The sequence below is a fragment of the Cyprinus carpio genome, chromosome A3 (assembly GCF_018340385.1).
Source record: "Cyprinus carpio isolate SPL01 chromosome A3, ASM1834038v1, whole genome shotgun sequence".
NCBI classification, from domain to species: Eukaryota; Metazoa; Chordata; class Actinopteri; order Cypriniformes; family Cyprinidae; genus Cyprinus; species Cyprinus carpio.
In genome coordinates, this window is record NC_056574.1 from 9,169,151 (window position 1) to 9,196,995 (window position 27,845).

Consider the following 27,845-nt stretch of genomic DNA (forward strand, 5'->3'; position numbering starts at 1 on the left):
AGCACACTGTAGACACGCGCGCTCCCGCCGCTCCTCCCAGACCGAAGTTAAAGCGCGAGGCGAGCACAGCTCTCCGGAGTTTCACCTTGGACACTCGGACGGGTCCGTGCCGTGCGACAGACTTTCCAAACGGACTCTCTATCAAAACCATTACACATCAACTCCACTCGAGTACACATGAGACATATTTCATATCGTTCGGAAAGAAACGCGAGTCGTTGGATAGATAAACGCAGGACTGGCGGAACGCGCTCGGTGCGTTTACCTCCAATGCGCCGCTGATGCGCTCGAGCTGGTGAGTGAAACTCAAAGGTTAAAGAATGGAGAATCCAAATGTGTTTTAACAGTGTTAGTGTGTATTCGTGTGAAAATCCCCACTTTATGGATCTCAAATTCATATGTAGACGAACTACCCATACATAGGCTACGTATTATAGCTCTTCTTTACATTATGCATGCATTCATTTAGCAGGCAAATGAGCAGTACTGTTTTTAGACACAAGAAATGCTCTCTAAGAGTTATCCTAGATACGCTGCAATCAAGTTTCAAAGTCAAACTGAAACTTTGATCGTCAGTTCACGGTTTTACAAACACTGCAGTGGTTCACAGCGGTTCAAAAGGTTTGATGCTGGTGCACCAGTGCACTTGAGTGTTAAGTGTGCATGCTTGTGCGTGTGTAACATAATGTTGCCATCACCAGCATCATGCACAGGCATGATAAAAACTGTAAAAGTCTGTATTTAAACACTTTAAAATAGGGTTCTTAAGTTGCTATTGAGACTAAAACATGTTCTTAATTCTTCATTATAGGTTTTTAAAGTCAGTACTTTGATTTCTGGGTTCCTTAAGGCACCAAATCATAGATGGTTTTCTAAAGAACTTAAAAAAAAAAAGTTATTTGAAGAACCTAAAACTGTCAGGTTACAAAACCCTGTTTAGTTCAAATTAGAGCCTTTATTTTTTTAACACTGTATATGACTTTTATACACATACGCACACTCCTAAATGCTATATAATCATTGTGGAATGAATGAAAAGCTCTGAACAACCAATGCAAATGCTGGTGACTTCAAGTATTTGACCGCAGCAGGACAAAAGGATTGCGTCTGGACCGCGCCGGCTTCTATTTCTCTCAGAGAAAGCATATTTTGGTGCTGTTTGCTTTTATTTTAGGAGCTCGCTCCACATCAAACTCTGGCAGTCGAAAAGTACAAATGGCCACAAACAGTTTTAATTTTGTCCACTCAACAGGAGTTTAAATACGAATCTGTTTAGTCACACAGGCCTAAAGGAGATTAAATGTTATTATTTCTGACTTTATTTCATGTTACTAATTCTTATTCAGTGCCGTGTCGGTGATTAGTCCAAGAGAGGGAGGAAGCGATCAACTATCTTGTCTGGGTCATAAAACTGTCATATAATAAATTAAGTGATAAAAATTGAAGGCAGAAATAAAGACAGATGCTTTTCTAAGAGCAAGCCACAGGTAATACTTTGAGATTATGAATAGAAAGAAAGAATATATACTCATAAATCTTACAATTATGATAAATGTAATTAAATGTTAATAAGTTTCTTCTTCATAAATTGCTTAATTTCATTATATTGCACAGACCTTTAAACACTTTTCCGGACCAAATCTTGACATATTACCATCACAAAAACGTTTGTCAGAGATCTTTCCATTAAGAGCCTTAAGGAAATGTAAAACACATGTCTGTTACTATTCTGTATATTTATCTCTGCCTGTGTAATTGCAGATTTCAGCGCTAGTTTATGATAGCAAGCTGATATGGAAAGCAGGCGCCTCGTGAGCAGTGTCATTCAAACATGTGATAATCATCTTTGCGTGGCTCAGAACAGGCACAGGACGTCGTTTAGTGTTTAATTGCATTTAATTAAGTTCAGCGGAAAGCCAAACACTATACTCAGATGCAATAAAATCCTTCGAAAACACAAATGAAAGCCCCATTCAATGATGTTTTTTTTGTGTGTGTGTCACAGAGCGTTTGTTTGAGCACCAGGCTGGACTCTGCACTTTGCTTTGCTTTTCTTGCACAAAATGAGAAGTTTTGTTTTGATTGCATCCTCTTTCCTCGCTGAAGGCTTTACGGACGTCCAATACATAATGAATCTTAATGCATATGTGAAACCGTGTAAACTAATAAGAATCAGACTCTGTGGATGGCGACCAGAGGACCTTCCTGTGTGCGTGCAGTTCAGGGTTTCATACTTTCTAGTGGCTTCCTAAATTCCTTGGCACTTGCAAATGTCAAAGAGAGAAGGCCAGAAGAGAGGAGATTATTTAGACGTTGATTAGACAAAACGGAAGGTGAGAGGATATGAGAAAGGATGAAACTAGAGGGAAAAGCAAATATTCCTGTCTATGAGACTTCATTAAAGGAATAGTTCACCCGTAAATGAAAATTTGCTGAAAATGTGCTCACCCTCAGGCCATCCAGATGAGGTATCCTTCAGATGAGGTATTACATTTAGCAAATCCATCATTAAGTCATTTTTAACTTCAAACCATTGCTTCCAAGTAAAATTCTCTCTATCCATATTGCTTTTGCCAGTGAAAAAAGTTAATCTGAATCAGGAGAGAAACATGCACAGATCAAGCACCATTTACAGTCCAAAATAGCTCTAAAAAATATGTGGCTGGCTTTATACGGGCTATGGACATGGTTTATGGGTTATTTTGGCTAGAAGCAATGGTTTAAAGTTAAAATGCCTCAGTAGAGTGCTGTGGATTATTATGATGTTTTTATCAGATGTTTGGACTCTCATTCTGACGGCACCCATTCACTGCAGAGGATCCATTGGTGAGCAAGTGATGAAATGCTAAATTTCTCAAAATTTAAAAAAAAAAAAAAAAAAAAAAAAAAAAAAAAAAACCTCATCTAAATCTTGAATGGCCTGAATGGGTGAGTAACCCAAAATGTTATTTTTGGGTTAACTATTCCTTTAAATTAACCTTCCATAAAGCAATAATGTAAAACAATAAGCTCCTGTTTTGGTGTCCTCTGATACGCCGCAAGAATATGTGTCTGACAGCAGACAAGGCTGCATATGTGGCAAATCAAGCACCTCGTGCCAGCTTTCCTCAAAGTGTCAAAATAACATCCCTATTCCCCACCGTTCTGTCCAAACATCATCACTCACACTCAACCACAGGCTTTTGTGCTAAACACACACACAACTCTGCCAAGCCAAACACACACATCTAAAAGTAATCTTGAAGACTACCTCCTTGTGTCTGTGCTGCAGTTTTTCTTAATTGTGTCATGAATACAGGACATAATACTTCTGTCTGTCTCTCCTTATAAGGCTCCTCATAGTCACTATTACTGTTGCGTTCATTGCCAAGTACTAAATGTCAGTATGTAACTCTACTGATGTGAATGATTCCATATCATGCAACTACTTGAGGAGATGTGTGCAGCTAACTAAGCAATCAGGTTTACTAGGGGCCATATCTAGGGATATCAGAATATAATAGACACTAACAAGCTAGAAATATTGACAGTGTCATATTCATAAATATTCTAAAGGTTCTAAAAGATACTTAAAAGATTGTTAAAAAAACTGAATAAAACATTCTAAAGTAAAAGGTTCTAAAAGTTAAAAGATTCTAAAAGACTCTTCAATAAATGGTTCTGAAAGATTCTAATTTAAACAATTCTAAATTACAATATTCTGCAAAAGATTTTAAAACATTCTAAAGTAAAAGAATCATGAACTTTCTACAATAAAATATTTGAAAACATTTTAAAATATTCTACAATTAGCTATTATAAAATAACTATTATAATATTATAAAACATTCTACATTAAAATATTCTAAAATAAAATATTCTAAAAGTGTCTACACTCAAATATTATAAGATTCTACAGTACATTAAAAGGTTTTAAAAAATTCTAAAATAAAATAATCAAAACATTCTACAATTAAAGGTTCTAAAATATTCTACAATAACTTCTAAAAAATCTAAAATATTCTAAACAATTCTACAAACAGATTCAAAATGAAAAAAATTCTACAATAAAAGATTTTAAACATTGTAATATAAAAGATTACAAAAACGTTCCACAACAAAATGTTTTAAATGATTCTAAATTAAACTACTGTAAAATATTCTGCATTCAAATATTATAAAATTAAAGTTTCTAAAAGATTGTACATTAAAACATTATAAACTATTCTACAGTAAAAGTTTCTAAACTAAAATAAAATAATATGACGAGGCTTTATCAGTAGGGCTGGAATGGCACTGGGCAGAATCTGAAGGGTGTTTCAATGCTAGTGTTCCTACATGATCAGATTTGTGTCGTCCTGCTGATTTTGGTTCCCTTTTACACCAGTTAACAGGCCGTTCTCTGCTGGCCCGTTCTTCACATGCTGGATTAAGAGGCTAAAAGTCAGGCAGGAGGTGAAGGCAGTGGAGGGGGTGAAGGGCCATAAAGAGGGCGGAGAGACGGGGTTAGACAAACAGCGGGCGGCTCGACAGAGTCGACAGGGCAGAAAAAGCAACATTTATGGAAGAATGCAAAGGAAAAGCAGCATAAGTACAAACCTCATCTCTAATTGCATGCATGCAACATGGCATTTCTGATAGGAGCTTTTAAACAGGAGCTTTCGGGATCTTTCAGGTGGCTTTAGCACTCTTAAATCAACCCTCAAGCTTCAAAGAACTGCAGAGCGGTGCTGACCAAGCAGCCCGACTCACCCGTCATCACTGCCAAACCAAACCCAAGATCCTGATGGATGATGCCAAATGATGAGTTCTGAAGAGCCACATTAAACCTCACTATAAGTGCACACACATGCAATGGTTTCAGGCCTCTCAGCTGTAGCTCAAACCCCAAAAAACTCAAAAACACCGGCATTTGTCAAACACTCCCAGAGCTGATTCGGTCCGCAATGAATATGGCAAAAATGAGAAAAAATGCTGGTTTGTCCACCAAATTATTTCCCTTCAGAAAGCTCAGGGTGGGGGGGAGCACATCCGCGCGAGCCGCCACAAATTGCCGCATTTTCGCCAGGCAGTAAAAAAAGAAAATGACTTTAATCTATGGCTGTAATTACCTCCTGACTGAACTGTAATTAGGAAATGAGCCTTGAACCGAAGACGCAGAGCAGCAGCAGCAGCTCCAGCGACCGCGGCCCTGAACTCTACACCAGGTCAAAGATGCTATTAATGGCTACAGCAAATTCAACCAAAGCGCCCGATGAACATCAACTTACTTCACCCAGAAAGTGATAAGTGCAGAATAAGTGTTTAAAAGTTAATTTATTTAAGATGTAGTTTGAAATCGTTTGGTCTTGATATAATTTAATGCAGTTTTTTTATTATTATTGAGATCTCTGACTTCTTATTGCAGACTCCAGGATCTTGACAAATCTGAGTGCAATCTGAGATCTTGTCTCAGACTCACACAATGTGAGGGTCTTTACCTCAGGAGAAACATCTGAGGAGCAGGAGACATAAATACAGCAGAAGTCTCTATTTACTCTCATTGCTGTCTAAGAGAGAGAGAGAGAAAGAGATAGAGAAAAAAACTGAGATATTAAACAGACTCCAGCATCTGTAAACATCAGTTAACATAAGTTGTTTACGTCTGTAATTTGGCCATCTTGTCTACAAATCACTACAGAACCGTCCAAAACTCAAAACGGCTGCTTCTCAGTACAAACTCCTGCGAGTTTCTGATAGATACTGCTAATCATATAGTAAGAGACATGGATACCTAAAGCAGTGGCAGCACATGACCTAGTTAAAGAGCGAGTGTGTCTGACGCGTGGAGTGTATTTCAGTGTCGAGTCAGACACACTTTGTGCAAATATCCAGTTTCAGGTGTTGCAGAAGTGTTTCAAAAATCATAAAATGGTGTTAAAAATTAAAGCATATTTCAGCTCAAAATTATTTTCTTTGCATTATTTTACATTATTTTTCGCCATTTTCTACAATGCATGAAGTCTTTACAATAATACCATTTTTATATCACGGTAGCCAGAATTTATTTTCCTTTTTATTTTGAGATGAAATATGAGCCTCGACTTGTTTTGCGAGGTTCGTTCTTTCATGCTGTTCCAAGTTAGTTACTTCAAAGAATACCATGCAAGTGTAGCGATTACTCAGAAGCTGATAATGGTTCTCCAATTGACACAGAGGGAAAAGTAGTGATTTTCTGATGCTGTATGGAGAACAGGTGGTAATATCTGATCAAACTGACTCCAAAACACACATCATGTTTTCCTCAGGGCTGCTTCATTTGCTTTAGGGCTCATCATGTGTGACAGTCCTTTCAACACATCTGTGATGACCAGGATGTGCGTTTATTTCAGTTGAATACTTCATGTTGTTTACACACAAACTAATCAGATCTTCACAATAAGGAAATCATCATAGTCCTCATTGATGAAACTCATAAATTTCCCCAACCTTTCAAAGCACGTAAAAAGTATCATATTTCCATAAGATGCAGGTCAGATAGTAAATTCCTTGAACACAGTAAAGCGAGAATGTTAATACTTAGGGCCAGTAAGATTTTTTTTAGGAAATTAATATTTTGATACAGCAAAAATTCAATATTACTATTTTTATGTTTTTTTTTTTTTGCCTTGACCACCATTAGAGACTTCTTTTAAAACCATTAAAAAAAATATTACGGGCCCCAAACTTTAGAACGGTAGTATACAATAAAATGTTCAATAATTTTCAACATTAAACCAAGTAAAAATTATGCACAAAGTAATTATATATATATTTTTTATTTTATTTTAGTGCATCATTCGTATTATATATATTTAATCATCAATGATTTATATATATATATATATATATATTTTTTTTTTTTTTTTTTTATTATTATTATTTATGACTGGATGTCTTTGTTAGATTTAGCTCACTTCTGGGGACAATTCTGTAACCAAAGTGAATCCAAACATGCAGAATTATAATAAAACTGAAGCTGCTGAACATGAAGACAGAAACAGCACATGAAGTGACAGAAACAAAATGAACACACATACTAGAACACGTCTGAATCGATACTGCAAGAAATGGACTGCGAGTGAAGCCGTCAGCCTGCATTCCTGCACTAAGAGTGTGTGTGTTTGTGTGTGTGTGTGCAAGATAAACACGCCGGACAGCCTGCAACACTTCACTCGACTGCATTCAACACCTTTAGAATCTGCACCGTGTTTCCATCGCAAACACTGCACTGATATCGCCTTTTTTTTTTCTACTTGACCCTCTATTACCTAAAATCTCCAAATCACATTTACATTCATGCATTTAATAGATGTTTTTATCCAGAGTGACTTACAAAGAAGAACAAAAGCAAATCTGTGCTTTTGGCACCAGTGTTGGGGAAAGTTACTTTTAAAATTTTTGGCTGAGCTGTCCCTTTAAATCTAGTAATAATGATGCAAACGGCACTAATAAAGCGAGGGAGGTGATCGTCCATCTGTGGGACACAAACATGCAGACCCTCTCCTCTCCCATAAAGACACTTCCTGAAGCATTCCAGCCCCGACTTACAGTCTGACAAACAGCTGCGTGACGCTTACTGAACCTGTGGCCTTCTCCTACTCTTACAGAGCCTGCGGCGAGAGAAGGAGTCGACGAGGAGAGCGTCCCGTCACACGCCCCGGTGAGTCTGACATCTACCTGTTTTGAATGCAAATGACACATTTTGGAGCTTGAACACAGTCTGAGGAGCCAGAATGGAAGAGATGCATAAACGATCTGGCGCGTGCAGCTTCCAAAACCACACATTTGGCTTGAGTCATAGCGAAAAACCACAAAACATCCTGTGTCAATAAAACCCCCTCTCAAATCAGATTGAGAGCTTAATGAAAAGTCGTCTAGCAAGTAAATGTGTGTTTGTCTTTGTAAACTACGCAACCATAAGGTAAATGTTTGAACCCGCGGTGCTCAGCTCTAATCGAACACACCTGAACCAGCCAATCAGGGTCTTTGGGTTCAGTGGAAAATTTCAGCGTTTGCTGGTTTCGAAAGTACAAATATCTGAGCATGTAGTAACCCAACTAACAGAAATATGTTCAAATAACATTTTCCTAATGCTCCCTTTAAGTTATATAAATGTTTTTAAATGTTTTAAAAATGTTTTCTTCTTGGTTATATGAACATTAGAGAAAAAATTATCTTTTTGCAAACATTGTGGTTACTTTAAAAACAAATAAGCATTACAGTTACTCTGAAACAAGTAGTGAGTAATGTTTAAAAACTTTAGGCGAACATCAAACTTAAGTCAAAATAAATTTAAATAATGCTCTAAATAAGTAGTAACATTTTTAAATGTTAGACAAACATCAGTCTAGACGTTTAAAAAAAAACATTCCATGAACAATGTATAAACAACGTTTTTGTGCTAATGTTTTGATAAGGTTATTAATTAGACTAGATAACATTTAATGAATGTTCTATTGACGTTACTGGAAAGAATGTTTGTTCATAATGTTGAGAGCACCATTAAGTAATGAAATATTGAACGTTTAAGACATCCAGGTTTTTAAAGGTTTTAAAGCTTTTTCTCTGCTATCCAAATGTTATAGAAAACATTAAGGGAAACACAGTAAGGTTTAAAAACGTAAGATGAACATCAAACTAAAATGTTTTAAAATGGTTCCATGAGTGTTATATTAACATTACTTCTCAATGTTCTCTGAACATTTCAAAATGTCCAGTCTTTAAAATGTTTTACAATTGTTTTCTTTTGGTTATGAGAACATTATAGAAACATTCAATTAACCTTCTATTGATGTTCCATTACGTTTGTTCATTACATTGAGAGAACCTTGCTATCAGAGTACTAGCCAAAGTTCTGAGAAAGCTGGGAAAGCCTTAAAGGGATAGTTCACCCAAAAATGAAAATTATGTCATTAATGACTCACCCTCATGTCGTTCCAAACCCTTGAGACCTCCGTTCATCTTCGGAACACAGTATAAGATATTTTAGATTTAGTCCGAGAGCTTTCTGTCCCTCCATTGAGAATGTATGTACGGTATACTGTCCACGTCCAGAAAGGTAATAAAAACATCTTCAAAGTAGTCCATGTGACATCAGAGGGTCCGTTAGAATTTTTTGAAGCATCAAAAATACATTTTGGTGCAAAAATATCAAAAACTACGACTTTATTCAGCATTGACTTCTCTCCCGGGTCTGTTATGAGCGCGTTCACAGCACATCCGGTTCGCGAACGAATCACTCGATGTAACCGGATCTTCTTGAAGCAGTTCACCAAATCGAACTGAATCGTTTGAAACGGTTCGCGTCAACAATAAGCATTAATCCACAAATGACTTAAGCTGTTAACTTTTTTAACATGGCTGACACTCCCTCTGAATTCAAATAAATCAATATCCCGGAGTAATTCATTTACTCAAACAGTACACTGACTGAACCGAGCCAGATAACGAACGAAACATTGACGGACCCTCTGATGTCACATGGACTACTTTGAAGATGTTTTTATTACCTTTCTGGACGTGGACAGTATACCGTACATACATTCTCAATGGAGGGACAGAAAGCTCTCGGACTAAATCTAAAATATCTTATACTGTGTTCCGAAGATGAACGGAGGTCTCACGGGTTTGGAACGACATGAGGGTGAGTCATTAATGACATAATTTTGATTTTTGGGTGAACTATCCCTTTAACAGAAAGGGGTTGTGGGTAATATAAGCTGAAAAGCATGCATGTGTATATACTAGCACACAATCTTCAACATGCTGTGATTTGTAACGCACCAAAACTCATCTTACACGTCTAAACTGTAAAAAAAAAAAAAAAAAAATTTAAGGACAGTCAACTTAAAAATCTAAGTAATTTCAATTTAAATTACATTAAGCTGACTTAAAAAAAAAAGTTGAATCTTGTATAACTTTTTTTTTTTAAAAGTTAAAAACTTATTTTGATGAGTTAAAGTCATGTTAAAACATATATTGTCATGGCTTATTGATCATATCGTTTTTTACAGTGTACTATTGGGAACAGATTGCATACAAAGTGGGATTCATATACACATCCAGAAACAAGACTGACTAGCGATGCTTGAACCTTCTGGAGCACTGAAAACTGTTGCAATGTACATCACTCATTTTAGGGATGCACGATAAATATCAGCACGATATATCGGCACTGACAAGCTGCGCAAAACCACAATCAGATTTTGGGCATGTTTTGCGCAGCTTGTCAGTGAACAACGGCTCTGTGTAGTAAATGCTGCTCCACGTGAAAGCACGCACGTGTAGAGATTTACCGCTGATTACAGAACCGGCTTTACTGACGAGATGCATGCCGATATTTATTGTGCATCCCTAACTCATTTCCAGCAAAAGTATGTTTATACATTCGTGGAGTTGCAGTATAGCTGTATAAGTTATTAAAAAACAAAACAAAAAAAATTTAATGTATAAAATAAATATTTTATCTTATGTTATGTGAAGTATTATGTGTTATAAGGTTCATGTACGAACACACAAACATTCCTGTAACTAAAAGAATTTTGGTCGAAGCGGTCTGAAATTCTTCTCATTCAGGCAGGAACATTTGAGCATTAAAGCTGAAGCGGCGTTACTCGATACTTGGGCACATAGTGACATCCTGCTCGTATTTGTTTTACACTAAGCCTGCAAGTGTTTTGCTCCATATCCAGTTCCCCTGTGTACACGCCGCAGTGTGTTCGTGTTTAAATAAGTAGCTCAAGCAACCCTCAAACGTTTGCCTCGATGCATTACTGTCGTTTGCGCAAGAGTAGATCAATTAGACCAGACTTGCTGCACAATGCTAAGGTTTACTTAACCTAAAAACACACAACAGAGCCGTGCATGTGAACACACACCCTGCGTATACGCTCAGATGTTTACACTATCATGTGCCACAGAGACGTGTGACGGATACAGAGCATGTGCTTTCCATACATTAACCCTTAAACACTGAAGTAGAGCAGGAGACCGCTTGTGCACGTCAAGGGCTGATCTTGGTGTGCTGATGGATGGGTGAGCATGAAGAGGCTCATGGGATTGATCAAATTGAATGTTTAAAGCAGGATAGAATGTTTATGGAGCACTTGGATAGCATGTCTGAGGATATTGGGAAGGAAGAGAGCACTTTTTCCTTTGCACTTTTATGCTTTACTGCGCACGTTGCAAACAATGATTTTCGCACTCATATTTTACTGGAAAAAAAGACAAAAATAATAAACATTCTCAAGTCATATACTTATGATTTTACATAAAAATTAAATAAGATATAAAATTAAAAAGATATAAAGTCACTTTCTGAAAAAATATCAGAATTAAGTGACTTTATATTTAAAACAAATATGCATATGTATATAAACATTTTAAAATAAAAATATTTTATTTAGAAAGTGAAATTTTATGTGTATGTATATTTTTTAATTAAAAAATTTGCAAATGTATATAAATAAATGCAAATTAAAATAAAATATTTTACTAAATATTTTTAATATTAAAACTTGAATATATTTTTTATAAATTATATATATTTTTTTTATAAATTATATATATATATATATATATATATATATATATATATATATATATATATATATATATATATATATAACATTTAAAATATTGATCTAAAAATTATGTATGTAGTATATTTATACATATATTAATACAGTGGGGCTCGAAAGTTTGGGCACCCCTTGCAGAATCTGTGAAAATGTGAATAAGTTTCAAAAAATAAGAGAGATCATACTAAATGCATTTTATTTTTTATTTAGTACTGTCCTGAGTAAGATATTGTACATAAAAGATGTTTACATTTAGTCCACAAGACAAAAAAATAGGATAAATTATTAAAATAACCCCATTCAAAAGTTTGGGAACCCTTGGTTCTTAATACTGTGTGTGGTTACCTGATGATCCACGACTGTCTTTCTGTTTTGTGATGGTTGTGCATGAGTCCCTTTGTTTGTTCTGAACAGTTAAACTGAGCACTGTTCTTCAGAAAAATCTTTAAGGTCCTGCAGATTCTTCAGTTTTCCAGCATCTTTGCATATTTGAACCCTTTCCAACAGTGACTGTATGATTTTGAGATACATCTTTTCAAACTGAGGACAATTGAGGCACTCAAACACAACTATTAAAAAAGGTTCAAACATTTTCTGTTGTTCTAGAGGGGGAAACATGATGCATTAAGAGCTGGGGGTGAAAACTTTTGGAATTTGAAGATCAAGGTAAATTGTACTTAATTTGTGTTCCGGGAAACATACAAGTATCTTCTGTTGCTTACGAAGGGCAGAACTAAATCGAAAAAAATTATATTTCAACAAAATAAGAAAAATTTGGCCATCTTCATCGTGTTCAAAAGTTTTCACCCCCAACTCTTAATGTCTGTATTTTATGATACCCGAGTGTTAGAAAGTGTTACAGGTGGCAACATGTTTATAGGGCCGATGTTCTCGCATGGATGGTAACCACAGTCCGTAGCTGGAGGCGCATCTACAGTATCTCGTACGTCTCAGCTGTCTGTGGGGTCTCATGGGCAAACAATGCCATCTATTGTAACCCTTGAAGCAACAGATGGATCCGATTGGCATGTTTATCTTTTCCTTGTGTATAAGACACTAGTGTATATGTGTGTGTGTGTGTGTATGTCTGGGTTCTGGAAAACGGCCCCAGGGCAACCAGACTCGAAAAATCACCAACGGAAAAGAGGCAAGTTACACAAGCAGGTTATCAGTGAGCAAACATCACAGTCGGCTGGAATGAGGAAAAACGCAGCCTTCCAGGTGCTGTCATCAGTAACACATAAAGACATTCCTAGACAATTACATGTTGTGATGAGCACTTGGCTTTCAACAGACCAGTCATGGCTCATGTGATGTGGCCAACATGAATCTGGAGAATGTCAAGTTTTGAGTGTTGTCTTCATATCTGAGATTGGTGACATTTAGAAAATAGGCACCAAGTAAATTTCCACTTAAAAAAATAAATAAATAAATCTTATGAAGACCCAGTGCAAGTCAAATTATACTAATAATAATAATTAAAAAAAACTATATATATATATATATATATATATATATATATATATATATATATATATTGTAATATGAAAAGGTTATTAATATATAACATTTAAATTATTTGTACATCATGGTAGCATTTGTTGTACTGTCTTTAATTAAAATGATTTAATAAAAAAATCACTATAATAATAAATAATTATAATTTTAATTGAATAAAATGGTCAAAAAACAATAAGATATAATACAAATAATTTAAATAAAAATGTATTACAGTAAAGAGAATCCTCATTAAAAGAATGAAAAATGTGCTGAACTTTTGGCTGGACGATTAATCGAAACTGAAATTCAGAACATCTAACAGACGCAATTTGTTTTAATCCTGTTGATACTTTTCAATAAAAAATATACTTTTCACATGACAATATTTACAATTTATTTTGTTTGCAAGAGATGCTGGCCATTTTCTACTCTTGATATGACAATATTTAAAATCATGTATTTTGTTTGCAAAAAAAAATACAAGTTATTTATTTCCTACTTTTTTTTTTTTTTTTTTAGGAAAGTTGCTTTTTACATAAAAAAATTAAATGTTTTTTTTTCATCAAACATTTTTATTTCAAGCAATGTTTGCTCTGATTTCAATTGTTCAAAATATTCAAAAATAGAGTTTGTGTTTGTGTCAGAGTTTGTTTCCTTCAATTATTTTAAAATCGCAAAGATAAGAAATGCACTCTATTATTAGAAAACAAATACCCCACCTTTAATAGTTGAGCATATTTACAGTACAAAACTTGTCAATGAAACATAAGGAAACAAGCAAACAAAAACAAAATAATCATTCATTAATCATAATCAAGGTAAAATGTTCAATTAATCGAGATTTTGATTTTAGGACATACTGTACCGTCCAGCCCTACTTGAAATAATATCACCATGCAAATAAAATTGTAAGGTTACTAGAAGATCATATTATCTTTAAGCAAAATTTTTGCCTTTTGATTTTGGGGCAAAATGTGATATTTCGTGACAGGGGATTGTATTAGCATTCAAGGAACACACAAAAGACCACGTGAAAAACCCAAAAGACGCTAAATGTAGCGTTGCTGTCACATATTGTCACCCCTAACAGATAACGCAGAGTGTGGGCTAATGATGGTCTGATAGTGATCTGAACTGATCTGATACAGTGTTCCTGTGGCTCAGTTGTAGAGCATTGCGTTCAGCGCAAAAGGTCGTGGGTTCAATTCCCAGGGAACACACATACTGGTAAAAGAATTTTTTGTAGCCTGAATGCACTGTAAGTCGCTTCGGATAAAAGCGTCTGCTAAATGCATAAATGTAAATGATAGAGGAGCTGTCAGTCTGACGAGATTCAGATGCTCATGCATATTCAGATTCCATGCATTCTTACCTGCTGCACCAATAATAAACTTATTTGCATGTGCAAACAGGCACGCATGACATCCACGACTAAGAATGTCAAGCGTTCACCTGATGGCGACTTTTTATGATGTCTATCACAAGCGACGTTATGGGCGAAGAGGTGAAGGTTCTGTTTGATTTGTGTGTTTGGAACCCACAGAAGCTGGAAGTAAATGAGCTACAATTTATTTAAGCGATCGCTATCAAAAAACAATGGATAAATAGGAAGCGCGTGCGATGGATGTTTGAATGACAGAACAGGTAGAGTCACTTCAAACGAATGTTTAGAGTTGCATGGAAGTACGGAGGAATTTAATGCACACCAGTTTACATAAGCTCATCCTCTCTTAACCTTCTATTTGGCCGTTCTCTCTCTGTATTAAAGCCATCACAGCTGTGGATGTTAGCGAGAACAGCATCTCTATTTCCTCTCCGGTCCAGCGGGGACCACAAACTTGGTGCGGGCCTCACTCACACATTAACGCTTCATTTCAGACCTCATGACTGCATGTTTAACACCACACCACCTTCCTGACACTTAAAGGGACAGTTCAATCAAAAATGTTCTCACACTCGTGCTGTTTTATATGTTTTTGTATGATTTTCTTTCTTAGGTGGAGCACAAAAGAAGATATTTTGAAAATGTCTAAGACCACAAATATCTTCTTTTATGTTTCACACAAGAAAGTAAGTCATGCAGGCTTGAGAAGGACATGAGAGTAAATGACAACAAAATGTAAATTTTTGGCTGAACTATACCTTTAAGGGCCTTCAAACAGTTCAAGATATTTGAAAAATGGCACTGTATAAATATAATACATCTAAATATATCTACCAATGGGCTAAGAATAATAAACTTGCTTTTACTTAATCTGCTCAGTTTTGATGCTTCATCTATGGTCACGTCAGCCAGTTTTCAGGACTGTCTACTCGTCATATTGGCACTTCAAAAAACTGTCACTCCTTTAAGAAAGAAAAATAACAATACTGGCAAGCTTTGCTAGCTAGCTGTGTGCACTTCAAAGGCTACTCCAGATCACCAGTGCTCTTGTGTAACCTGAGTAAACCTGAAAGGTCCTGTGTTTACCTGTCATTGAGTGACTTTTGACCTTTGCAGACCTGTGGAACAAATCTGAACCCCACTCAAATGATCTCCAGTCTGATTGCAGACCATGCAAGTTATTTAGTTAATGAGAGTAATGGCAGTGTAGACACTCCAACATGGGTTCTAACAAACTACATCAAGAATAATATCTAGAATGCTAACTTGTGAGTCTCACAACCATGGGAAAACTTTTACGCCAAATTGGTAAATTATAAATATGACATTAAAAGTTCAGATTTTGAGAAACTAATTCATAATTATGAGATAAAAAACTATGAGATAATCTTATATTTTCAACTTTTTGTCATTATTTAGACTCAATTATGACCTTCTCATCTCATAATTTTGACTTTTGTTATAATTCTCAACTTTTCATATCATTTAAGCATTTTATGTTAATGATTTTTTGATCTCCATTTCAACTGAGGTTATAATTATGACTTATCTCATAATTGATTTTGTCGTAATTTAGACTTTTTATCTCATAATTTTAAACTTTTTGTCGTAATAATGAATTTATCTCACAATTATAACTGTCATCATAGTTATGATTTTTTTGTCTCATAATTGAGTTTGTTGTTATTTAGCCTTATCTCATAATTTTAACTGTCATTAGTATTGCTTTTTATTCTCAATATTTTTTGTCATAATGTCATAATTATGACTTCATCTCAGAACTGTTTTTATTATCTCACAATTTCAACATTTTGTGTCAATGACTTTTTATCTCAATTTCAAGTTGTCATACTTATCTCATGACTTTCTCACATAATGGCTTTTTATCTCATTATTTTATTCTTTGTCATAATAATCTCTTTTTTAATCTCATAATTATGATTTTTTTTCTCACAATTTCAACTCGTCATAATTATGACTATCTCAGAATTTCAACATTCTATGTCATAATAATTACGTTTTATCTCATTACTGAGGTTGTCAAAATGTAGACTTTTTAACTCTCGATTACAACTGATGTCATATCTCATAATTTATTTTTATATTTATCATAATGACTTTTTATCTAACTTTTTCAGAAATGGTCTTCTAAACATTCCATACACAGTGCCTTGAGCAGGGCTTTGAGATCACTGATCGATCAGTGCTGATGGAGGAGATCAGTGTCAGCATGCATCAATACATACACAAATGTGAAATAACAAGTGTGCATGCTTGCTAATAGCCTGATATCTGACGCAGTGCTAATTCCTCAGAGTGAGTGCTTGTTGTAAATCCATTTCCTTTTGGATTGCTCACTCTAAAAGTGTACAGCAGACATCTGCAGTCTGTCCGTCCCTTCCTTTCCGGCAGCCCACACGGCTGGTCCCTGGAGAAGCACACAATGCTCCAGCTGCAGTCTGGCATGGGCCACGGCATCTGCACAGGCACACGTCTGGAGCGCTGGGTTTCAGCGCAGCCCCGAGAGCGACAACAGGCTGAAAGCACCTGCCCGCGCTCGGGATCGTAACTCAAACCTGCGAGTACCTGCAGTGAAACATTTCTCTGATGTCGGAGGCATGGCAAAAAAAGGATCTGATGAGATCCGGTTGCAACCAAAACACAGTCTAGACATGCCCCCTGCAGCCTGCAGATGAGCAGCTAATTGAATGGCGAACACTGTCGATTCTTTGTTTCGTAAATGAGTGTGTCAGGCTGAGGTTGTGGGCAAAGATGGTTATCAGCACCACCATGAAAGATCTGGGGGATTGTTTTCAATGCATTCACTATGACTGAAGCTGATCTAACCGTTAAGGGGTTATGCAACAATTCCAAACTCTTATGAAAATGTTGAATGAATCCTTTATGTCTTGCCTAATGGTCCCTGTCCGTGTTTATTATAGCTAGCCTGGATTTAAGAGGAATAGTTCACTCAAACAAATTTATTTATTAAATTTAAGAATATATATTCTTTAAAATTATAAGTACTATTTATTATTTGAATATATGTGACTAAATATAAATATATTTAATAAATGAAAATTACTTTCAAAATTTGTTATAATTAAATGTGAAATAAAATTACATATTTATTAAATATAAATTTAGCTAAAAAGTCAATACATATAATTGTTATAAATGACTATTATATTAATTTAAAATGTAAATATATTAATTAAATATATCAATATTTAATTTTGTAACATTTAAAATTATTTAATATTATATTTGTTATTAGACCATACTTTATTTGAATATGACTAAATATAATTAGAATAAATTCTAATTATATTTAATAATAATTTAAATGTATTTATTAAACATAGGAATATTGAATTTTGTAGAATTTATTTATTTAAATTATATTCATTATTAGGTTCTTACTGTATTTAAATATACAGTATATGTCAACATAGTTTTAATAAATTAAATGCATATTTAATAATAATAAAATGTATTAATATATTTATTAAATGTACCAATTTAATTTGGTAAAATTGTAAATTATTGAATTTTATATTTATTATTAGATCATACTGTATTTTAACATATGTGACTAAATAAAATGTTAGTAAGTTAAAACCATTTAAACAATTTATTTAAAATATATTTATTAAAATGTAAGTATATTTACATTTATCAATGAAATAATACTATATTTATTATTAGACCTTACTGTATTTGAATATATGTGATTTTAAACGAGTTTTCAGATTTTCATCACACAAGGACTTTGTTCTGTCACACATAGTGAATATATTATTTTCAGTCTTCTAAAGCCATAGCATACAGTGAATACAGCGAATGAGTCATAAAGTTGAGTCACTGTTTAATTGTCATGGTTCAGGAAACGGTAAACACTTAAGAAAACATCTTCTTCCAACATGAAGGAACAACATGAATGACAGATTTAAATATTTAAGTTAACTCTTCCTTTATCTCTCATCACAATGCAGAAAAAGAGCAGTGTTTTTATTCAGTCTGCTACATTCAGACAGGACTGTCTTTTATGTTTACCGCAGACAGTAATGGCAGTGACATGCTCTTATCCAGGTCATGGCTGTAAATCCTAAACCAAAAGAAAGCTTCCTTCAACTAATGATAGCCACGCTTCACAAAAACAAGGAAGAGAGAGCGGTAGAGCGCAGGCGTTTGTATGGACTTCTGGTGAAGACAAAAGCGTCCTAGTCATCAATCAGAGCAGTGCTCAGCGTTACCTTCAGCTTTGATCTGTGTTTTTTGTTGTGGTCGCATGAATATATCAGAGTGAGTGTTTAACCTAGTGAACTTGAAATGAAATAACATACAATACTTTCTATTCGACTGAATTACTGCACACTCCAAAACAAAGGGGAAAAACACACAACATCAGGTTTGGCAGGTACAGTCACTTTACATAACACACTGAAACTCTTCCCGTAAACTGTAGCTGTTGAAGTGGCATGTACAAACTGACATGCTTCTGTATGAAGATGATTTCACTCCTGCTGTCATGAATCGGTGTCTCATGGCAGTGTGCTGTCAGGTTAAGGGATGTACTGGTGCATTGTTTCTTTCTGTTTCAGCTCACAGAGACAGAGATGTGGGCGTTTAGGGTTAATGAATGAATCCTGAAGTCTGCTACTCTAGGAAGAGCTGATGTGCAAATCTTGTTTACTGCGAATAAAACACCACGAGATGCTGTCAGGGTCCAGAATTAACGTAACCGCGTAACATTTAATATAAATTGTGTAATTAATTCTCATTCTTTTCATTATTTTTTTCTAAAAAGTAAAATGTAGTTGTCATTGACTTTTTGCAGTTACGAAGAATATACATAAAAATTTTATATATGCAATAAACTGCAATGTTGGCACAATATATATTAAAAAAAATTATGGTTTATAGATTATAAATAATTTCTACAAGTTATACTAATAATTTATATGAAATTATATATTAATCTAAAATAAGAAAAATCTAAAATAAAATGATATATATATATATATATATATATATATATATATATATATATATATATATATATATATATATATATATATATATTCTATATATATATATATCTCAATGCAATTATATATATATATACACACACACATGCGCACACACACTCACAAAAACATAAAATGTAAAAAAATTATAACATTTCTAATATATATATAGATAGATAGATAGATAGATATATAGATAGATAGATAGATAGATAGATAGATAGATAGATAGATAGATAGATAGATAGATAGATAGATAGATAGATAGATAGATAGATAGATAGATAGATAATGAATAACTGCAAAAAGTTAGAAACCAACTACATTTTTTTTTCCCTACAAGCAATATCTTCTCATACTTGTTGCTAAGCTAGTATTTAGGACACTGGCTGCTGTAACATTCAGTACTGTCAGGAGTGAGGTGGCCCATGAGGCCCTCAACACACACCCCCACAACTCCTGCCTAACTTCCTGATCACATGTCATAACTCGGCCTCCTCTGTCCTGCTTCAGCGTGCATGAGTCTGTTCTGCTGATAAGAGCTCTTGACGAGGGTCTGCTGGAGCTCTAATTGTTTGGGCCCACTTCACTCTCTTGGCTCCTGGCATGGGTCACCTCCACGTCCCCTGCTGACAAAGCCATTCCTCTCCGCTCATTTCTCCCAGCTGTTTCACTGTGTTCACATTACGAAAAGACAATAAAACACAACACTTTTCCTTTACTGGCAACTTTTCTTTCTCCAGCACAGAGGCACTTGACTTAAAGCCACCCAGCATGAGAGTCACTCAGAGCAGAGCTTTACTGTAAGCCCTGAGAGCGGTTTTCTCATCTGCTGCTTGATAAGACACAGCCGCTGGAGGGAAGGAGGAGATGCAGTATCTGTGTGTGCTTATCAGAGATCAGACTCAACTCCCACTGCATGCGTCTGCCGGCTGACTAGACCGTGTCTTCTGATGCTTTGGATCGATGCACACTAGAATAAACATCAGCCAAAATTTTAAAAAGTGCAGGCAACTGCTTTATCTTCATACCTGACCTGCTACGAGCCTCATCTTTCTGCCGGATGCTTCCCTTCACTCAGAGCCGCCGCCGCTGCTTCACAAGCTACAAGCTAGAGTGATTAAACTACAGTTAAACTATCCTATAAAAATAGTTAAAAGTCAAACAAAATAATACTAGAATTGGGTATCAGCAACTACATAATAAGCAAATCGCAATTCATCATGATTGCATAATTAGAAATTGTTTGATACTTACAAGACGGAGTGAAATCTCACAGATCCTAAAAACGAGCACTTGAGCTCAAAAAACAAAACGAAAAAACATTTCTGCTTCCTTCATTTAATTGGTCCATCTCTGATATCGCACAAATTCAATTGAGGACATTCCCACAGTACTCTGAGATCCAGACACCATGAGACAGGGCCGACCTATGACCCCCTCATGATTAACTGCCCATAAAGCACTGTGCTCCACCTGTTATCGGGTTATCTGGAAGGCCTGCGTGTTTTTTCCCCATCACTGCCTCCAGTAAAACAACTAATCAGCTCTCACGGACTGTAAAGTGCCATGCATCACTGAATGGAGAGCTTTGGGTGAAGGAAATGGTGCATGTGTTACTCTTTCACTCACCCTTGTTGTAAGATCTTGTTGATTCTATTCATTATAAGAACAACAGGTATACGGTCCCAAAACACGTCAGCGAATGGATATCAATGCCCGAACATGACAAAATATTTATTTCATGCCCTTCTGAACCCTGTTTGATCTTCCTTCCAAGTACTGACATTTCAGACACATTTTTTCACTTTTGTGTCGAAAAAAAGTTTCATTAAATAGGAAAAAAGGCAGTTGGACCAAACAGCGCACACATAATAAGCCGAGGGTTAGTTTCATTAAAATATGCTTGCGCTTGGCTGCGGGCCTGAGCTTTTTTTCCTGCTTCATTTGCACTGAGCGTCAACTAAACCCAGTGTCAAAAGACAGATTCTTGCATCACAGCCAGCAAGTCAATTTGACGGAGCAGCAGGAATGTCTAAACCTGCTCCAAAGCTTTTTAGACAGAGAGAGAAAAAAAAAGACAAAAGACAAGAAAATCTCTCTCGGGATGACTGTCCCTGGCTGAACTTAAGAAACCATGTGTTGCTGACGGTGGTGACGTAAGGATTACCATTTTCTCAACACATACAAACTGGTATTGTGAGGTTTGGTTGAGTCAGGTTGTATTGTGTTGGCTTCACAGTCAAAACAAAGAAAATGTACAAAAAGATATTTCTTTGCATCACTGTTTTTTGAAATAAATAAATAAATAATTGAATTTATTTATTATTGGGATACTATTATAGTTTTTATTAATATTTTGAATTCATTTTTGTTGTAATATATATTTTGGTTACAGTTTGAGTAATCTTGTTGTCTGTTTTTGCTCTTTTTATTAAATTTAGGGTGTTTTTTTAATTTCCATATATTTGTTTCATTCATTTTTATTTTAGTTTTAGTTTAAGCTATTTTAGTACTTTAAGTTAAACTATATTAAAGTAAGAAATTTTGCTGACATAAATTAAGTTTAAGTTTTTTTTATATATCTATATTTTATTTTATTTAAAAATTTAGTTATTTCTAGTAACAAAATTGTATGGTTTTAGTTAACTGTAATGACCCTGAAACTATAAAAATTTTATATATATATATATATATATATATATATATATATATATATATATATATATATATATATATATATATATATATATATATAGTAGGAAATTTTAAAGGTGAAATATTGTAATATTATAATAATATAATAAATATTATTAAAAAAAATGGCAAAAGCCCATAACAAAATGACTACAACATAAAATTAAAATGACAACTGAAAAAAGCTAATTAAAAATATTAATAAATACTATAATTGCAGTGAATGATACTAAAATAACACTGCAAATAGTCACTGTCGTTCATGTCACATCAAAAAGCCCACTCTCATTGAAAATGCATGATTTCCAGTTGCTTTCAGCAAGAATGCACCTTGAAATATAATTAAAAATATCCAGACATTATTGAAAAGATCTTTAGAAACTTGCACTGACCTCACAAGACGACTAGCAACTTTCTGTCAGCCAACACAGAATAAAATAAATCTAATATATTTCCTATTGTAAATAACTGCAGAACAACACAGGGGTCATGAGAATGATGCTTCAGTAAGGAACATAATGATCCTACTATCTCTGTACTATTCAATAAAACCGAGTGAGGGAACTTCACCTCAGCATGAACTTCCAATATAAACCCCCCCACACTGTCCCAGAGAGAAACAGAAGAAAGAAAATCCTGAGGGAGAATGAAACATCTCCACCCATCCTTTCAAGGCCAGAGACGGCTGCGACTGATCTCACAGCAGATGATAACCACTTCCCCAGCTCACTTCAATCTCCCAAATTCATAGCCCTTTATCTTTCTTGTTCTCGCTCTCCTCCCTGACTCTTCATGTTCCTCCCCATAGGTGTCTGAGCTCATATGATGAGCTCTGTGTCTGGTGTTCAAGGTCAAACCGTTTTAAAATTTGAGACTACCTTGGCGCGTACCAGTGCATCTCTGGATCTCAATATGAAACTAATGAATATAAAATGACTGAATGTTTATAGAAAGACACAAAGTGTACAAATCACTACCAAAAAGACTCTCTAAGGCCACTGTGTGCAACAGTGATTCAGTATGTGTGCTGTAAACAATGACAGCTGTAATTAGAGACACACTAATTAAAATATTATACTATTTTTTTTTTAAATAAATACAAAATTAAACACTAAAAACTACAGTGAATTGTAGTGTTGGGCCCGAGTCCACCCTGAGTCATGTCCTCGTTTTTAACCAGTTGAGTTTAAGTGGGAGACATTTATTAATGTTGTTTTAACTTAATTTTATGCTGTTATTTATTTATTTTTTTTTAGCTTTTTTGTTACACATGACACGGATTCGTTTGTAAAATTTCCTAGTCCAAGTTCATTCACAGTTGCAGTCTGAGTCAGAGTCCAAGTCCAATTCCCGAGTCCAAGTACCCCAACTCGAATCAACTGTTTTAATTGCTACATGTTCATTTAAGCATCATAACATTATGGAAAATGGAGTATCATTTTAAAATCTACTAAAGATTATATGAAATCGCATTATCCAATTATAAAATGCTGTTTTTTTATAATAAAAAAAGAATAAGGTCAACATCACCTTTAAGTCCAGTATAAGGTTCCATCTGGCCTGTAAGTCACTACCACTACCTATTGTTTGAGTACAACCATTTCAAGAGACCTCACCTTTGATCACCCTTTGAAAGCACTTAGTGTAAAGCAAGCCTTTTACTCAGCCACATAAAAGGCTGACCTCATAGACTCAAGCAGAGAAATAAACACCATGGCATGTATTGCAGTATGGCCTGAATTTGCTAAAAATTCAACAACAACAAAACAACAACAACAAAAGAGTAACTTTATCAAGTTTATCAATTATCAACTATCAATTTAGCTTTAATCATTTAATTATGCCATTTCTAAACTTTGCCAAAGTTCAAGACAGGTGTATGTTTAAACATGTTTTAAAGTCAAAAATACAATGTGAAGTTGATTGTGCGAATGTTTACTTGGTTTTCTTGTTGCATTGCAGGTTTGAAGGGGTGATTGTTGGCAGCAACATGAAGCTCTTCCTCCCTCTACTGCTGCCCCTCCTCTTCTATCAACACTTGTGGTCCCCGGCATTGGCCGACACCTGTCCAAAGGACTGTACCTGTCCAGCCCAAGACTCCATTTTCTGCTTTAGCCGCAAAGACACTAAAATGCCCAACAAAGTACCCACAACAACTAAGAAACTCTATGTGTTCAAGAACGGCATCGAGTTCCTTTCCCAAGAGGATTTTCTTGAGTTGGAAAGCCTAGAGATGCTGGATCTAAGCCAGAACAAGTTGACCGAACTGCCAGATAGTGTGTTTGAACCCTTGTCGTCTCTCCACAACCTGGACCTGTCGGCTAACCAGATCGTCCATATATCCAAGGACAGCTTTGCTGGACTAGAACATCTGGAGAGGCTATATCTCTACAGCAACCTCATTGAGAGCATCCATCCTGTTGCTTTTGATGGCCTACAGCAACTGCTGGAGCTCAAGCTGCAAGGTAACAAACTGACAATAATGCCTGCCCTGAAATTGCCCCATCTTCTTCTGCTAGACTTACGGTTCAACAGCATCCCATCGCCAAGGTCAAATGACCTCCAGACACCCAGGTTGGAGTCACTGAAACTGGGTGGACTGGGGCTTAGCAGTCTGGACGAGGAACTCTTGGGAAGCTTCAAGAACCTCCATGAGCTTGACATCTCCAACAACCAGTTAACAACCTTTCCAGGGGTTTTGCGTGAGGCAAGGGGCTTGGTTACTCTGAGTTTGGCTGGGAATCCCATGGGACCTGTGAAATGGGAAGACTTTGAGAAACTCTCTGAGATTCAGGAGCTGGATATCAGCAATCTAAGCTTGCAAGGGTTGCCAGAGACCTTAACCCAGCTCTTTCCTCACCTAGAAAGGCTGACTGTTGCGGAAAACCCTTTCAACTGCCTTTGCAATCTGGCTTGGTTTCCTAGTTGGCTGCGAATCAAGCAAATTCAGTTGGGTAGGACGGAAGAGACACGCTGCCACTTTCCTCCTTTTAATTCCGGAAAGGTGCTGGAGAGACTTGCGCACCGAGAATTCGGATGTCCGATTACCACAACTGTTACGACTCGGACAGTAAAGACCACTGCAGTACCGCCAGCCCCGGTCACCAGTTTACCAAGTACAACTCATGCAGTCCTCCCTGCCAAACCTAGTGATAACCCCTCTACAGAAACCGACAATGACCCTCCACCTTCCACCCCAAGTACTAGTATCGACCCAGATCTCAGATTAAACTTCTGCCCACCCAATATCTGCCTAAATAGAGGAACATGTTGGCTGGACAACAAAGGACGTTTGGAGTGCATTTGTCTACCAGGAACATCAGGGAGATACTGTGAAAAAAAGGAAGACCCACTACCCCATGAGGAGCCTACAGAGGTACCAGAACCTGAAATAACAGCAACGGTAACTAGCTCCTCAATACTCTTAGACCTTCAGAGGTACATCATTATGCGCCCCCACATCCGTGGTGTAAAGTTAACTTACAAGAAACTTTCTGGACCAGATAAACGTGCCAAGCACCTCAACCTTCCAGCATATTACCTGGAATACACATTGCGTGGACTTCAGCCAAACTCTACGTACTTTGTATGTGCCAGTCCAATGGGTGAACCTGGGGATGTGGACAGAGTATGCATAGAGACCCAGACGGTCAGTCAGCAGCTAACTCCCACTGGAGCACGACTGGAGGACCCAAAGCTCACTACAATGCTCATCCCAGCAGTCGCCATTCTTCTTCTGCTAGTCCTAGTAGCCGTGGCTGTTGGGGTAGCTTGCTACATGCACAAAAAGAAATCAAAGGAACACCTGGACTTAAAATGTGATCCTTCACAGATGGAGCTGAAGGGTCGGGACAGTGGGGCACTACCTGAAAAGCAAGAGATAATCTCCTGTCCGTCAACAACACAGAATGGTGGCTTGGACTACGAGGTGCCCCTAATGCAGGATCACTGTACTGCGAACAATAAGAACAGTTTGAAACCTTCATATTTCTGACAATTGCGAAAGGTGTCTTACTTGCATGCTAAAGCATGAACGATATGGCCTTACAAGGTACCACCATGTGGCCTTACAAGGTACCACCATGGACAGGAAGACCAGCCACCAGGTTCTTTGTAAAGAGCAATGGTATTTAGGTGATTCCTGGTGCAATCCTACAAGGGCATTTCTGGCAAAATGACATCCTCCTAAGTGCCTTTTATCATCAAAAAAAATCTGAAAGGCTCTACATGCCAAACTTTCAACCAAAGACTTTGGTGGATTTTAAAATGGCTGCCAATCGTAAAAAAGGGCATACAGCTGACTGAAAAAAAATGTAGGTGAAATTTTTATGTGTAGCGCCTGTGTGCAACTCTTATGAGCTGCGCTAACTGTGAACCGTAAGCCCCTACAAGTGAGTGGGTAATTGAAGATATGGAAGATATGGACTTAAGTAATGAGGCTGACTCTTATGATGCTTTGTCTAACTGATATGCATTGTTTCTTAGTTTTGTATTTGTACCTTTTTTGTAAATGTTTTTGTACAAATATGTGACTGTTACCAGGCGGCTGCTCTTCCCCCATATCTTGTGACTTAAAAAGCAGGCAAAACACCAGATTAAAAACTTTGAAGATTAAAATGTACTTGTACCACCAAGTGAAACAAAGGCTTTAGTTTAGAAATGTCAGACAGTCTAAGCAGTTGAAAGTCTATCCAGACATGAAACTACAGTAAATCCTTCCTCTATTTTTTAGCCCCTATCCCCCTTCCCCCTCAGAAAGAGACGCTAAACTATGGTTGAACAGGAAGCAGATTAATATACATTATGCTCTGTTGTAAACACAAAACAGGCTCAAAATATATCATTGGGAGCTACAAACTTGTGGGAGCTTTTAAATTTATATAGTAAAAAAAGGGGTTGTTTCCTAGGCCAGTCTGCAAAATTAACCTTCACACTATTTAAATTACTTGGCAGATATTTCCAGTCACTTGCACTCAACACCATTTTTCCTTAAGACAGGTTTACCTAAACCAGTCAAAACACACACACACACACACACACTCCAGCTCCCAACTCTCCATAGCTTACCATTCAAGTGCAAGATATAATGAAAGAGCATAAAACCATATAAAAACCATCCAGGCTGTCATTGATCATTCTGGAAAATGTGCTAAATTTCAGAATCTTAAAGTTTACCAAAAAACTGAGAAGAGACAGTGAGAAGGTGTGCTGATTTACCTCTGTGAGGAAACATGTTACTATTTTAGCACTTGTTCTACAACCTGTCAAATGACGTTTCCAAAAAATAAAAAAAAACATAAAAATTAAATTGATTAGTGTATCTGAAACCTTCTGCTTAGAAGGAGGAGGATTTGTAATTGAAAATATTTTTTTTTGTTGTTCTTGATGGGATTATCCAAACTGGAAAAAAAATAAATAAATCTAAGCAGTATGAAGTATTGAAAATATTTGTTAATATTTTTGATAAGATCTGCCTATAATTTTCCCTGTTTAATTTGGGAAGCTCTTTTTTATACTTTTCTTTTGTCAATATGGAGATGTGTGTATATGTATGATATGTATTTTCAAAAAGCTGCAAAGAAAATAAAAAATGAATTAAAATAAACAACAGTTTTATATTCTCTTTTTCTCGTTCCCGCTAGCTGGTCTGATTAA

General features: G+C 35.9%; 2 protein-coding genes across 2 annotated transcripts in view; one reads left to right on the plus strand and one right to left on the minus strand.

Annotated features, from left to right (window-relative positions):
* On the plus strand, positions 1–27,750 carry LOC109066380 (vasorin-like). Its single transcript, XM_042717462.1, has 3 exons — positions 1–295; positions 7,608–7,660; positions 24,153–27,750. Exon 3 carries the CDS (start codon positions 24,181–24,183, stop codon positions 26,182–26,184), a length of 2,004 nt encoding a protein of 667 aa, XP_042573396.1. The 5' UTR covers positions 1–295; positions 7,608–7,660; positions 24,153–24,180; the 3' UTR covers positions 26,185–27,750.
* The window catches only part of LOC109103489 (coronin-7-like), a 122,227-nt gene that overhangs the window by 31,320 nt on the left and 63,062 nt on the right, over positions 1–27,845 (minus strand). The gene's annotated exons all lie outside the window — the stretch shown is intronic.

What these genes read in the sequence shown, in the direction of transcription:
- LOC109066380 (XM_042717462.1), top strand. Translation starts at nt 24,181, where the DNA reads ATGAAGCTCTTCCTCCCTCTACTGCTGCCCCTCCTCTTCTATCAACAC.